Source organism: Pseudorca crassidens, chromosome Y (genome assembly GCF_039906515.1).
Source record: "Pseudorca crassidens isolate mPseCra1 chromosome Y, mPseCra1.hap1, whole genome shotgun sequence".
NCBI lineage: Eukaryota > Metazoa > Chordata > Mammalia > Artiodactyla > Delphinidae > Pseudorca > Pseudorca crassidens.
This window is the reverse complement of record NC_090318.1, coordinates 2134832-2149123: the sequence shown is the minus strand read 5'-3', so window position 1 is coordinate 2149123 and position 14292 is coordinate 2134832. Positions and strand designations below refer to the sequence as shown.

At 50.0% G+C, this 14292-nt stretch overlaps 1 protein-coding gene across 3 annotated transcripts in view; it reads right to left on the bottom strand.

The window, feature by feature from the left end:
• The window catches only part of LOC137217845 (glycogenin-2-like), a 35603-nt gene that overhangs the window by 20755 nt on the left and 556 nt on the right, over positions 1–14292 (bottom strand). Inside the window, exons 1-4 of one of the 3 annotated variants that reach the window (XM_067724818.1) lie at positions 11655–11662; positions 11161–11286; positions 7477–7618; positions 1653–1827 (exon numbers count right to left, since the gene is read on the bottom strand). In XM_067724818.1, the coding sequence (XP_067580919.1) occupies positions 1653–1827; positions 7477–7618; positions 11161–11167 (324 nt within the window). In that variant the 5' untranslated portion in view covers positions 11168–11286; positions 11655–11662. Of the gene's footprint in view, positions 1–1652; positions 1828–7476; positions 7619–9543; positions 9839–11160; positions 11287–11654; positions 11663–14292 lie in introns of those variants that run through there. The other 2 variants (XM_067724817.1, XM_067724816.1) reach the window with 2 other exon arrangements.

Genomic DNA, 14292 nt, shown 5'->3' with positions numbered 1-14292 from the left:
GAACCAATCTGACTCCATATTAGACCTGTTTCTCTTAGTTTAACCTTTGTATTCTACTGCTTTTGCTGCAAGTTAATCACCAAAGGGATGTTGCCCATAAGCTTAAACAATACATAATGGCCCATCTCCGGGAACCCTGCCTCCGGTGCAGTGAGTGTTAAGCTAAAATACCTCTCTTGCGCTCACAGGAAACCCTCATCAGGCCAACCTGTGAAAGGCTGCAAGAAGGAAGATATTCTGACCAGTAGCAGGACTTCAGCCCCTCCCCTTTTAGCATAAAAGCAGCTTGAATTCTAACTCAGGGAAGATGGGTCTTTGGGACACGAGTCCACCATCTTCCCGGTCTGCTGGCTTTCCGAATAAAGTCATTATTCCTTGCTCCAACACCTCGTCTCTCAATTTACTGGCCTGTCTCGTGTGGTGAGCAGTACAAGCTTGGACTCAGTAACAGCGACGCTTCTCTTAACCTCGGGGGCACTAGTGAGAAATGCAACAGGAACTTCACAATGGGCCCGACAACGTTCAGTGATGGGAAACTTATACCCAATTTTTTGACTGACTCTCTTATTTTTTTAATTTTTTTTGCAGTACGCGGGCCTCTCACTGTTGCGGCCTCTCCCGTTGTGGAGCACAGGCTCCGTACACACAGGCCCAGCAGCCATGGCTCACGGGCCCAGCCACTCTGCGGCACGTGGGATCTTCCCAGACCAGGGCACGAAGCCGCATCCCCTGCATCGGCAGGCGGACTCCCATCCACTGAGCCACCAGGGGAGCCCCTGACTCTCTTCTTTTAGACTTATATTCAAAAGAGAAGAGTGTGTGTGTAAGATTGCTCCCTGGTTTACTTCAAGGGTTTGAAGTAACACCGTCACTGAAATGCACTTATCACTTCAAGGTTCTTAAGATCCTCCATGAAATGCTCTTAATTGTATATATTCTCTTTCCTCTAGCAAATGTGACCTACAAGACTGGAAATCCATAAACAGAGAGGTCTGCAAGTCAATATCATATAATCCACTGTCTTCGAGAGCTTGACCACCAACAGCAGTTCTCTCCAACACCTACCGGCTTTCTGAACTGTGCTGTTTGGGAAAGAAATTACTCTGATTACGCACTTATTATTTTCCTCTCCACCCCCGTTTTCCTACAGAGCTGCTTTTGCACAACCAAGACAAGCTCGCATGTATCTCTGACACTCCAACCTCATTTTACATTTCGACTCTCCAATGGCTGTTCACGAACGTGCCCATCCTGGGCTCCTACACCAACGGCAACTACCCCAAATGACAATGGGGGATACCACAGCTTCAGAAGCCAGGTGTACCAGTCCCTACAGGACTCTCTAATTTACAATCAAGAAAGAATACTTCTCTAATATTTTACCCTGTGTAGATAAAATAATGTGATTACAAACCCCTCCTCGGGAAGGAACATGCCTTCAAGCATCCCAGTATACTCAGCAGGGTCCACTGCAGTAGGTGTGTTCTATCTGATGTTGATCGACTAAACGATGTTGGTGATAGTGATGGACGTTACCTGGTGGGGACCCACCGGCACGAGCTAGCAGCTTGCTTAAGGAGGGAGCAGCATGGTCTTTGTCGGGGGTTCCTCAACAGGTGGAGGGTCTGGTCCTTGCCCTCCCTTGTACTCACCAGGGTATCTGCATCCAGGAAGACGCACTTGCTATAATGGGTGAGTGTCCAACAGTGAAGCTTGGTGAGGGTGACTCCGAGCTCAGGTCTCTTCAGAAAGGCCAGGTGGATGTAGTCTACACTGTCTATCAGGTTCACCTCGATGACCTCATCAAACACCCTCGAGAGGATCACCCTGGAAAAGACATGCCAAATCCCAGGAGAACAGCCCACCTTCTAACATGAGACATGCTGTCCCTTGCTGCTGCAGTCTTCATACCAGGCTTTACTTTCCCCATGTGGGTCTCGTGGCTTTGCCCACGTTCCATTCATGCTTAAAACTTAGGCAAACGTGAAAAGCAAGACATATTAAACTGTCTTAACACAGACTGATTCGGGTCATCTCTTAGGAAGGTACTTTCTCTTTCCAAAGTGCATGGGCAGTGAGAAGGGAAGGCTGAGTAGGTAGAAACCAACAGAAGCTCTCCATCAGTTTTTACTTTACATATTCAAAACCTACATCGCTCATTGCATACAAGTTTTGAGACTCAAATTTTGAAAGAATGTACATTTCATCAAAATGAAATGTGCCTCTGTTCCATTAAAAATTTTTTTTGCTTAAATTCTACTTCATCATTGCCTGGAATATCTTTGCGATGACAGAAAATTAAGAAGGTGCTAGAAAAAGGATAGGGGCATGTCGAAAGGATACAGTAAGTCAGTCAGGAGGAGGTCCCAGGAGCCAAAGCTGACGCAATTTGGGCAAGAAAACAAAAACAAACCTAGGGCTTCCCTGGTGGCGCAGTGGTTGAGAGTCCGCCTGCCGATGCAGGGGACACGGGTTCGCGCCCCGGTCCGGGAAGATCCCACATGCCGCGGAGCGGCTGGGCCCGTGAGCCATGGCCGCTGAGCCTGCGCGTCCGGAGCCTGTGCCCCGCAATGGGAGAGGCCACAGCAGTGAGAGGCCCGCGTACCGCAAAAACAACAACAACAAAACCTAAAGTATAAAATGAATATTCACGGATCCACACTGATATCACAAGTGAATACATAAGTAAATGGGGTAAAAGGGGTAGCTCTTCCTCCCAGAAGAATTCCAAGTAATAAACGTAGAAGGAATGATGGAAAGAGAAAAATCACCATTAGATGAACATCACAGTGGTAAGTGTTGCAGACAAAATTCACGGATGAACCCTAAAAGCAATGAGTAAAGGTTTTGAGGAGAAACAGCATGTTTTCATAGTCTAAAAGTACCTCTCCCAAGATATTTATCAATTACAAAGACAAAAATAATGATTTTACAGTAGAGATACCCCAAAGGAGACCAAGGTTAATGTCACCAGTACCAAGACATCACACACTCCGTAATATCATGCACTGAAAAAGGTACTTCCTTCTTTGTAATTCTTTCCTACTTTTCATTGCTTGGTTTCGATTTTTTTCTCTCCCTTGTGTTTTTTGTTTATACCCTTTCTAGTCCTCTGGTGGCTGCCACCCTTAAACCCTCAACGCATCTATTTAACCTTACTATTTCCTATCAAATGTAACAACAGTTATCATCTATAACTTCGCCCCAGACAAGACAGGAATATTAGCGTACGTTCACCTGTCTCCCTCCTCTTTTAACCCCCAACCACCTCCCATGGGGACTGTTAATTCCAGGTTTTCGTAATTATTCACCAATACATTGCCAATTAACTCTCAATATTACTCGTTTATTTGTTTTGCACAGCTTCTTACATTCTATTTCTTCTTTCTTGGATTCACATTTCATTGTGCTTGAGTATATCCTCAAGTAATTTTTTCTCAAAGGTCGTTGAGGGGTAAAACGGCTCAGCTTCTGCATATTTGAAACATCTTGATTTTGCTTTCAAACTGCATTTAGCTGAATACAGACATTTCATTTCAAAATTAGGTAGTCTAAGAGCTTTGAGGCATCAGCTGTCTCAACCAGGCTGAGACCTGAAATGCCTTTAGTACTTTTTCTTCTTTCTTCGTGCTCTGAAATGGTACCTTCTGTATCATCAACACTTGGGTTTCCTTCATTCATTCTGCTCAGTGCTCAGGGAACACCCACAATCTAAAATCCTTCCTCAGAGCTGAAGTAGTTCCTTGAATCCCTTCTCTCCACTCCTGTCCTTTCTGAAACTCCCAGTCTTGACAGATGCTGGAGCTTCTGAGTCTATCTTTTCTATTCCTTAGTAGCTTTTCCACTTCTACTCTACATTTGTGCTTTCACGTTGCACAGTATTCAAAGTAACTTTCTAAGAAAATACCACGCCATCACCAATTTCCTCCTGCTTTTTACCCAGTTATTTATGGCATTTATGGCATCCTCAAGATTGTATAAAGAGGGAGGTAGAGGGCCAAGAAATGTCATTCTACGTTACTACAAGTAGCACCTATGTCCTTATAGGCTTTTGTTCAGCTCTCCTTGCCTCCTTAACTTAAATTCCTGGAGGGAGAATTAAGTTTCAAGAATGCAATTTGTGTGAACCTACAAGCACATGCTACTGGGTCCCCTTCCCTGCAGAAAGACTCCCCCAGCCATGGATGTACCACACAGCCTGGAGGAATGGCAGTCTCTTGAACACCGCCCCCTGGTCATTTGGAGTCACAGGTCACTGTTTATGTCCTACTGCCCTGACTGCATCACAGAGCACCGTTCCTCAACCCTACCAACGACCGCAAAATACATAACTGGTTCTACAACAGTGCAACTAGGTCTGCCTCAGTGAGCCTTTCCCAGTCTTTCTGTGACACTGTCCCTGAATATTTTACAGTTCATCATGAGTAGACTGAAAGACTGAAAAAACGTGCTGACAGCTTTGGACAGCTGAGGAGATAGGAATCTAGCAGAGAACAGACATGTCTGTTTTTTTTTTGCTTTATCAGTTCTATGTAACTGTTCCACGCACACCATGATTCAGGAGATGATGATGGGACCACAAAGAGGTCCCCCCAAGGATGCGTGGCTACCCCCAGGGTCACCGTTCCCAACGCTGGTTCCACTGCAGCCCTTGGTCTGACTCTGAAGACCCAGCGGCCCGGGCACAGGGAAACGTCCGCTGCACACAAATGTATTTTCTTCTCTTTTCTTTCTCTTTGGGGCCTGCAGGAATCATCTTAGACAAGAAGAAATACACCTCGAGCATCCATTCATCTGAAACACTATTGGGAGAATGGGTGACGGCCAATTTGGTTAAAGACTAATGACAACACTTAATGTCAATGACTGAGGTCTGTGCACGCCCCCCCTCCCAAAACACCGACGTTTAAAAACACATTTGCCAGCCTGACGCGTCATACGTATCACTGAGCTGTTTGATGTGACAGGACTTCAATGTCTGTGAAGACAGAGTACGTATCCCTTGGTCATGCCGTCTACCCTGGTTGTATCCATCCATCCATCTCTGCTTATCAATTGGAAGAGTTCTTTCATTATTCTATGGACAACACCCTCTCCTCGTTATAAATTTTGTAAATGGGCTCCCTAATTGGCTTGTTTTACCTTTTACGTTTACACAAATACATTTGACAAACAGCAGTTCTGGTACCCTTTGTTTTGTGTAATTAAAAATGGCAGGCACGTGAAGCAGTCAACTATGTCAGTATCTGGAGACGTTTTTCGTTATCACAAAGGCAAGGAGGGTTGGCGCGGGGGGGGGGGGGGGGGGCGGTGCTCCTGGCACCTGGTGGGTGGAGACCAGGGAGGCTGCTACACACCCCACAGGGCACAGGACGCCCCGCATCCAAGGGTCATCCAGCCCCAGATGTCAGTCATGCCAAGATCTCGACTTCTAAGATTTTCTTACACTTTAAATTTTACCTTTATCTTCAAAATCTACCTGGAAATCATGTGGGTATGTGTTCAACTTTTATATAAAAGGATCACATCATTGCCTTTCTCTGATACAGCGATGTGATGAATTACAATGATAGATTTTTTTTCTTTTTTTTTTTTTTGCGGTACACAGGCCTCTCACTGCTGTGGCCTCTCCCGTTGCGGAGCACAGGCTCCGGACGCGCAGGCTCAGTGGCCATGGCTCACGGGCCCAGCCGCTCCGCGGCATGTGGGATCCTCCCGGACCAGCGCACGAACCCGCGTCCCCTGCATCGGCAGGCGGACTCTCAACCACTGCACCACCAGGGAAGCCCAATGATAGATTTTTATACAATGAACTATCCTTGCTTTCTTACAGCAAGCATCATTTCTTTCTTTTTTTGTCTTCTTTATTTTATCGAAGTACAGTTGATTTACAATGTTGTGTTAGTTTCTGCTGTATAGCAGTGACACAGTTATACATACGTATACATTCTTTTTCATATTCTTTTCCATGACGGTTCATCACAGGATACTGAATATAGTTCCCTGTTCTATACAGTAGGACCCGGTTGTTTATCCAGCATCATTTATTTCTCTACTCCAGGCCTAGAGTTGCCTTGTTGATAATCTGTACTGGGGGGCTTTTCTCATCTATATGGAAACACAATCAAATCTGTAAATCAAGTTTCCGTATCAAGGTTAGCACAGTGTCTTAAAATAAAGGAACACATTGATTTTTTTCCCCCTAGGCTCTCACATAGTTCTTTTTGCATGGAAATTAATTTATTGTGCCCAGTTTTACAGAACATCCCTTACAATTGCCCAGGCCCAGGTCCTTCCCCCAGATAAGCCTTTGATAACATCCTCCATTTCTCCCACCGTTACTGGTCCGCAGAAGGGCTTCACTTCTTCTGGTGTCATGTGGACCATCTGAATTTCCCTAGAAGGATCAAGTATTTCCTACTTTCAATTTTATCAGCAAAGTGTTCCACGTAGTATTTAAGTTTAAAATTTAAGTCGCATCCAGCCACTGTGGAAAACAGTGTGGAGGTTCCTTACAAAACTAAAAACAGAGCTACCTTATGATCCAGCAATCCCACTCCTGGGCATATATCCGGAAAAAACTCTAATTCAAAAAGAAACATGCACCCCCCCCAATGTTCACAGCAGCACTGCTCACAGCAGTCAAGACGTGGAAGTTACCTAAATGTCCGTCGACAGATGAATGGATAAAGAAGATGTGGTACATGTATACAATGGAATATTACTCAGCCATAACAAAGGATGAAAGGATGCCATTTGCAGCAACATGGATGGACCTAGAGATGGTCACACTAAGTGAAGTACGTCAGAGAAAGACATATAACATACGATAGCATTTGTACGTGGAATCTAAAATATGATACAAATGAACTTATTTACAAAACAGAAACAGACTCACAGACATGGAGAACAAACTTATGGTTACCAAAGAAGAAAGGGGGGAGGGATAAATTGGGAATTGGGGATTAAGAGATACACACTACTATATATAAAATAGATCACCAACAAGGACCTACTGTAGAGCACAGGGAACTCTACTCAATATCCTGTAATAACCTATAAGGGAAAACAATCTGAAAAAGAATATATACGTATGTACATATAACTGAATCACTTTCCTGTACACCTGAAAATAATACAACATTGTAATTCAACTATATTTCAATAAAAACGTAAAAAAAAAAATCTTTAACTTAGCTTAGGACAGTTGCTTCTCAAAGTTGCCCTCTCCCCCCACAAAATAACTGGCATCTGAATTTCCGTAGTTGAGACAAGACACGGTACCCACACAGCGTGTTGTCTACAAGGATTCTGAAGTTGGCCACACCCCTGGCAGAGCCTCCTCCTTTAATAACGACCGGAGGGCAATGTGCAAGTGTCTGAGGCCCCCCAGGACAGCCGGTGGTCCGGGCCCACGAACCATGGCTGGGACCTGCGTCTTCAGGAGGAAGGACCAGGTGTGTGTCTGAGTCTTACCTGAGCAGGTTGGACACCTGAGGGGTGATCAGCACCACCAGCCTCCTGGTGGCCCTGTGGTCCCGCAATGATTGCCCCAGCACCAGGGCCCCCTGGCAGTAGATGTCATTGGTAGCCAGCGTGACAAACGCTTGGTCAGACACTGTGGACACAGACAAAAACAACAGGGTTATGTTTTCGACGGGTCTCATGGGATGGCGGGGCTGAGGGTCACCTCCAATTCTCTCAAGCTTCGCAACTCTAACTCAATAACTGTTCGCTGTTCTAAGATACGCATCAAGGACATTTCACATGCATCCTTTTGTTTCAAAATAAAGCAAAACAATTCTTCTTCAAAACAAGAAAAAGAAAAAAAACACACAGGAAAAGAGGAAACCCTAAACACGAGTGAGACAAAGCCAAGAGGAGCATCATTAAAATTCCCTGGTTCAGATTAACAGATACAAACTACTGTATATAAAATAAACATGAGGTCCTACTTGTATTGCACAGGGAACCATATTCATTATCTTGTAATAACCTATCAGGGAAACGAGTCGAAATAATATAGATATATACGTATAACTGAATCACTTTGCTGTACACCTGAAATCAACACAACGTTGTAAATCGTCCAGACTTCAATTTAAAAAAACCTTCCTGGTGCTGCCACACGGCAAATGGGCATAGCTCAGACCCCTTATGTGATTCTGCATTCAAGTCTCAAAAACTCACCCAAAATAGGTGGGTCTTGGGCGAACACAAAGCAACAGGTGGAAACAGAGCTTTGGAGTTTCTGAGTCACCGTGAGGACTCCCACCCAGCTCAAAAGAACTGGGCTCTCAGAAGGAATGGCCAAAGCCATTAATTAAATTCCACACAACGCACTTGTTGGAAAGACTTCAACTCAAGGATATATGAGGCCGAGGAGATGGGAGAAGGGAAAATATATTGTCTCATTAACCAAAAGGCCCTCAGTTTCCTAATGTCTCCGCAGCAGAGGCAGAAACTCAGACGGCCAATCCGATTTATGGCAGTTTTGAATCTAAGTGGGAACTCGTGACATTGACTTTAACGGGGACTTTGAAGCAGTGTGAGTCTGGGACCCCCAGGAGCTGGTTGCCAGGATAAAAACAAAGGGATCCAGAAATCCAGGCCTTGGCTCCCCTGCTGTCGACAGAAATTAAAATTCACAGCCCACGGCTGGAACACACAGAGCTCAGTTCTCAAAGACCAGACGGTCTTCCCCTCCAGCCACCGCACGGCCCAAAGATACCATCACGCCAAACAGAACACCAGGACCCAAGCTTCTGGAGCCGGTTTTCCTGCAGCTGGCATCGTACCCTTGACATTCCACTGGGGTAAACGCCCAAGTGTGCCTGTTCCAACAGCTCCTGTCTACACATTATCCTGTATTAAGAGGGAATGAGAATTCCTGGCATTTCCACTGCGGGCTGAGTATCAACGACAGCAGACCTCAGAACTCAAGTCTGCAGCCCAAAAGATATCTGTCTAGATGCCCACCCATCCAGCCATTTTTCTACCCATCTATCATCCAACGTCTGTCTATCCAACTGTTTATCATTCACCTATCACCCTTCTATTTCTCTATATCTATCACCTATCTCTACCTACAGACAGAGCCACATCATCTGGGAGGTCTCTGGGGTGGCTGAGGCATGGGGCAGGTGGGCTACAGTGGGACCAGGCAGCAGCGACGGGCAACTGTCCAGAGCTTCCGATTCTCGGGGAGGAGACAGACAGGGCTGGGTCTGCAGAGTAGGTTTTACGGAACTACTGGACTCTCCCTTTGCTAGGGGGAGGGATTATGGCTTCTGCTAACAGGATGACAAGACAGCCCCAGTGGAGAGAAGACCCCCTTTCTCCAGCGACCCCAAGACTCAACGTCACGTTCTAGGTCAAAGACACATGACTCCAAAGGCCAGCCCCCAGGGGCCGGGGCATGATGGTGCAAAATTATGGCTGGATAAGATCTCCATCTCAAGTGCAAAGGCAGACCAGTGGACGTCAATGTCACAAAGGCTGAAAACTTCATGGACAAGTCTGCAGATTCCAACACCACCTTACCTCTAAGAAACTCCCATCTGTCAGGTTTGGGCGTGGCATCAAAAAAACACGGCACAATTATCCAAGCCTCCTGCATTGAAAGGCTTTGTTTCCACCAGGCAGGGCGCTGGGGAGGGGACTTTTGGCATGCGTGCAGGGTGGGAAAACAGAAATAGAACGGGTGGCTGTCCTCCAGCCCCAGGTTGGGGGGAAAAAAGAACGCCGCAAAACCGAGTTCATCCTGAAGACGGCGGTGGCTGACAGTTTTATAACAGGTCTGGGAGAAATGTTTACTTCTCTTCCTCGCCTTCCTCTACCCCACCCCCCTTACAACCCACCCCCGGACCCTCCCCCGAAATAACATCCCGACTTCCTCCTCTGCCCCTCCTCTTATACTCAATGGTGTTTTTTGTTCCCTGCAAAGTGCTGAACACCCAGATGGGCTCTTTCTAGCACATTCCGTGGCCGATGTGTCCGAACGACCCTCCTGAATGCTACCATTATATTGACCCCAGCGGGTTGGCAGAAAATGTGTTTTTCACTCTGCAGAGCTCCAAACCGCCGCCTGGAACACACAGACTTTTCTGCTTCTCTGCAAGAATCTGACAGCACACCGCAGCACACGGCAGGATATCTGCCTTTTCTGCCCCAACAATTCTCCTCTCTAAGGCACAGAGGAGGTACAGAAGCATGGAAACCGCTCCCTGAATTACCAAATCGCTCCTCTGAATAAAAAGTAACCAGATTTTTTTTTTTTTTTTCTGAAAAATGCGCTCATGCATGTTCAGGCCCGGACTGGTGCAAGCACGGGGTGTCTTCATGATAAAAACGGGACGGGCACCTTTCCCATGGGTGGAGGTTATGTTTCATCACCACATTTCTTGGGAGCTTTTTTTTTTTTTTTTGGCCATGTCGCAGCATGTGGGATCTTAGTTCTCCCACCAGGTATGGAACCCGTGTCCCCTGCATTGGAAGCACGGAGTCCCAACCACTGGATCCTCAGGGAACTTCTCCATTATCACGTTTCTACGCTTTGGAAGTCTACTGTCCAAATCGGATGTCCACTCCAGACCCAAGAGAAGGCAGACAGGACCGAATTGCAGCCCTGGGGGGCCAGGGCTCGCCGAAGTCCCAGCATCTGGCCACGGTCGGCCTGCTGCCCCGCTGCGGGATTAACCCTGGATCTTTACCGGAATAACCAGTTCTGCCTCCAGTCTGACCTCGAGGGGCGAGGCTGGGGGAGGGGAACCACAGGCTCTGTCTTCCCAGAGCCATAGGGGCACGAACTCCCACGGGTCTCCGCGTCCGTGAGACGCCCACGCGTTTCCACGCTGGCCAACAAACCAGCCCATTTAATCTCCAAGGGCTACTTTTATACAGAAGGAAAATTACCAAATCTCAGCGCCCCCTGACCATACTAAACCTCGCCCGCCTCCCAGCTGCTGAGACCCCCATCTGCACCTGCCCCAGGGACACCAAGCTCTCCAGCCCCGGGGGTCACTGGGAAGGCGCACCGTGGGAGCTGAGGGGTTGGGGGCGACGTTGCGCGCGCAAAGCGGGGGGTGCCCCCAGCGCGGGCCAATCTGAGCCGCGCCAGGAGAGCAGGGAGGCTGAGCACGAGGGGTCTTCCCGACTCACCCGGCATGGTCTGAGGCCCAGCGCGCCGTGGGCACCGGGCGGCCAAGTGCGCCTGGGCGCGGGGGCGGCCTCGAGCCGGGCCTGGCGGAGGCGTCGTCTCTAGGCGACCCGCGCGGAGCTCCGGGCCTGCGGAGACAGCTCGGCATTCCAGACAGACCCCCGGGGCTGCAGCACCGCCCTACAGCCCCTCCCCCGGGTCAGCCCCTCCCCACCCCGGTCTCCCCATATTCCCTCTGCGCTCCGGGGCTGCCTCTGCCCACACCCCCGTCGTCCCCCGGCCCCTGCCCGCCCGGGTGTCCCCAGCGACCTCGCCGCGCCCCGGGCAGCCTGTGTCCCAGGCTGGCCCGGCGCCCCTCGCCCCGCAGAATACTCTTCGCCCCGCGACCACCACTGCGCCCCCCACCCGCGCCCTTCCTCAGCGCTCGGGCAGCTCGCGCGCCCCCAGGCCCCCCGAGCGCCCAGGCCGCCTCCGCGCCCCTCCCCAGGCCCAGCACCTCCACTGCGCCCCCGAAGCTTCCGCCTGGCGCCGGCGCCTCCCCCGCCCCCCGGCCTTCCGCACCCCTGCGCCCCGCCCCGCTCCTCCCCCGCGCTCGGGCAGCTGCAGCGCCAAGTCCCCGCCGCGCCCAGGCCGCCTCCGCGCCGCCCGGCCCCTGCGCCCCGGCCCCTGCGGCGCTCCGGCAGCCTCTGCCCGGGCCGGCGCCCCTGCCCTGCGCCCACCACGCGTCCCCGGCGCCCCAGCGCCTCGGCCCGGCCTGCTGGGCTGCGCTCCGGAAGCCCGCCCCCGCCCCCGCTCTGCAGCCCCGGGCGCTGGTCCACGCGACCGCCGCAGCCCCGCGCCAGGCCGGCGCCGCCTCGTGCCCGGCCCCTGGCGCCCCGGAAGGAGAGCCGGAGGGGGCAGCGGCCGCCGGGCATCCTCGCCCCGCCCCGGCCCCCCGACCCCTCCCCGCCCAATCCAGGAGTCTGAGGCGTCTCCGCTCGGACATCTCACCTTTAACCGGCCAGCCCCAAAGTAAACGTTTGCAGTGGCCTCCCGGGCCGGGCCCAAGGCCGGCGCGCTGCCCGGGCAGAGGCCACGCTGGAAACGTGATCTTACTGAACGAACGCTCAGTGAGCAAAGGAAAGGGGCATGCAAGCGTGCACGGTGCGTGTACGCAGGAGAGAGTAACTGAAAATCAATGAGTGAGTGATGGAGTGATGGGCACCTCGGCTGCTGAATACGTGCGTCAGGGAGGGAGAGAATTATGAGTGAATGAATGGAGTAGATAAACGAGGGAATACATTTATGAATGAATGCACGCATGAGTGAGTGAATTAATGAACGTGTGAATGCAGGAGTGGACGAATGGAATGAATGAATGCACGTGTGAGTGCATGCCCGCATGAGTGGATGAGTCGCCATCTGAACCCTGTGAGCCACGGCGGGTTGTAGAGAAGGAGAGAGGCGTGGGCCAGATGCTGTCCTCAGGGAGGGTGCAGCCACTGGCTGGGGCCATAGGAGCGCGTAAGCACCAGGGGCCCGAGAAACCAGGCGGTATCTCAGGAATTCTCCCACCTGCTGGACCTTGCCCATCCAGCGCGTTGTCATGTCCTGCGGGATCAAGGGTCCAGGGAACACGGATCGACAGAAGGAATGGACATTCCTGAGTAACGGGGCTTCCTGCTCTGAAAATGTCACCTGGGGGGGTGGGTGGAAGGCGTCCCGGGAGGGGGGTCATCTCTCCACTACACCAACTATAGCCCCAGCAGGCCTCACCCCCCGCCCCCCCGCCCCGTGTTGCTTCTCCACCGTCTGTGCAAACGTCCACATAGTTTTAACAAAGGCAAAGGAGTTCTTCCCACGCGGATGTCCTGATCTCGGGGAACCCGCCCCCTCAGGGTTCCACACTTCACACTTTGGGAACCGGTACAATTTAAGCTCAAGAAGTGACAGAAAAAATCTTAAGAGAGGACATAGCCGATGCTAAACCTCGTCAGCGATCGACGCAGTAAGGCGTGCATGTCACCCAGCGCCCAGCAGACTGGGATCTCTGTCTGGGCTTTTTGCTGGAGTTCATGCCCCATGGGGAACAGGGGGCTTTGCAGGCGTAAAAGCCATCGGGGCTCACTTGCCTTGGAATAAGAAGGGGATTCCCCGTGCCATGTGGGGAGACAGATGAGGCAAGAGCCCAGAGCCTCAGGGCATCTGTCCACAGACACAGCACCGTGGATGGATAGCCATCGGCCTCGAGGGACAGATGCCGCAGGTGTTTTCAGCACCTGCTGGGCTCAGAGCTATCTCAGAAATCGCGTCCAGGTGACAGAGCTGGGCCAGGCCGGCTGGAAAACGCTAGGGCAGGACCCCACCTCATCACGCTGTCTGCAGAATGCAGATCTCGTATGCGATGAAAGTGTGGCTGATGTCGCTAAGCAGGAAAAGGGCACGGACCCCTCTGCCCGCCCCCTGGGCACTATGTGCACGTACTTATTATCGGGGTGCTGCAAGATGTCTGCGGGACTTACTGAGCCTCTGGAAGTCTCCCTGAAATCCCTGCAGCTTCTGAACCATTGGTGGAAGCATCAGGATATGAGTAACAACCAGGGGAAGACTCTTCCTGCAGTCAGTGCTGGTTTGGGTTTGGTTTTGTTTTTTTCCTTAACCATTTTTTAAAATTGAAGTATAGTTAATTTACAATGTTGTGTTACTTTCTAGTATACAGCAAAGTGATTCAGTTACATGTATATTCTTTTCAAAATTCTTTTCCATTATAGAAAAGAATCTATTGCTTTTTAATAAAAGATTAATACAAAGAATCTACTTCCATTTATTTTCCATCTTGTTCTAACAAGATACTGAACATAGTTCCTTGTGCTATACAGCAGGTCCTTGTTTATCTGTTCTGTGTACAGTAGTTTGTACCTGTTACTCCCGTACTCCTAATTTATCCCTCCCCCATCCCTTTCCCCTTTGGTAACCCTAAGTCTGTTTTCTACACCTGTGACTGTTTCTGTCTTGTACACGAGTTCATTTGTATCATTTTTGTAGATTCCACATGTAAGTGACATCAAATGATATTTGTCTTTCTCTTACTTAATATGACAGTGCTGGGTTTCTGTCCCCTGCCAGCCAACCTGAAAGAGGCTCAGGTGCTTCTG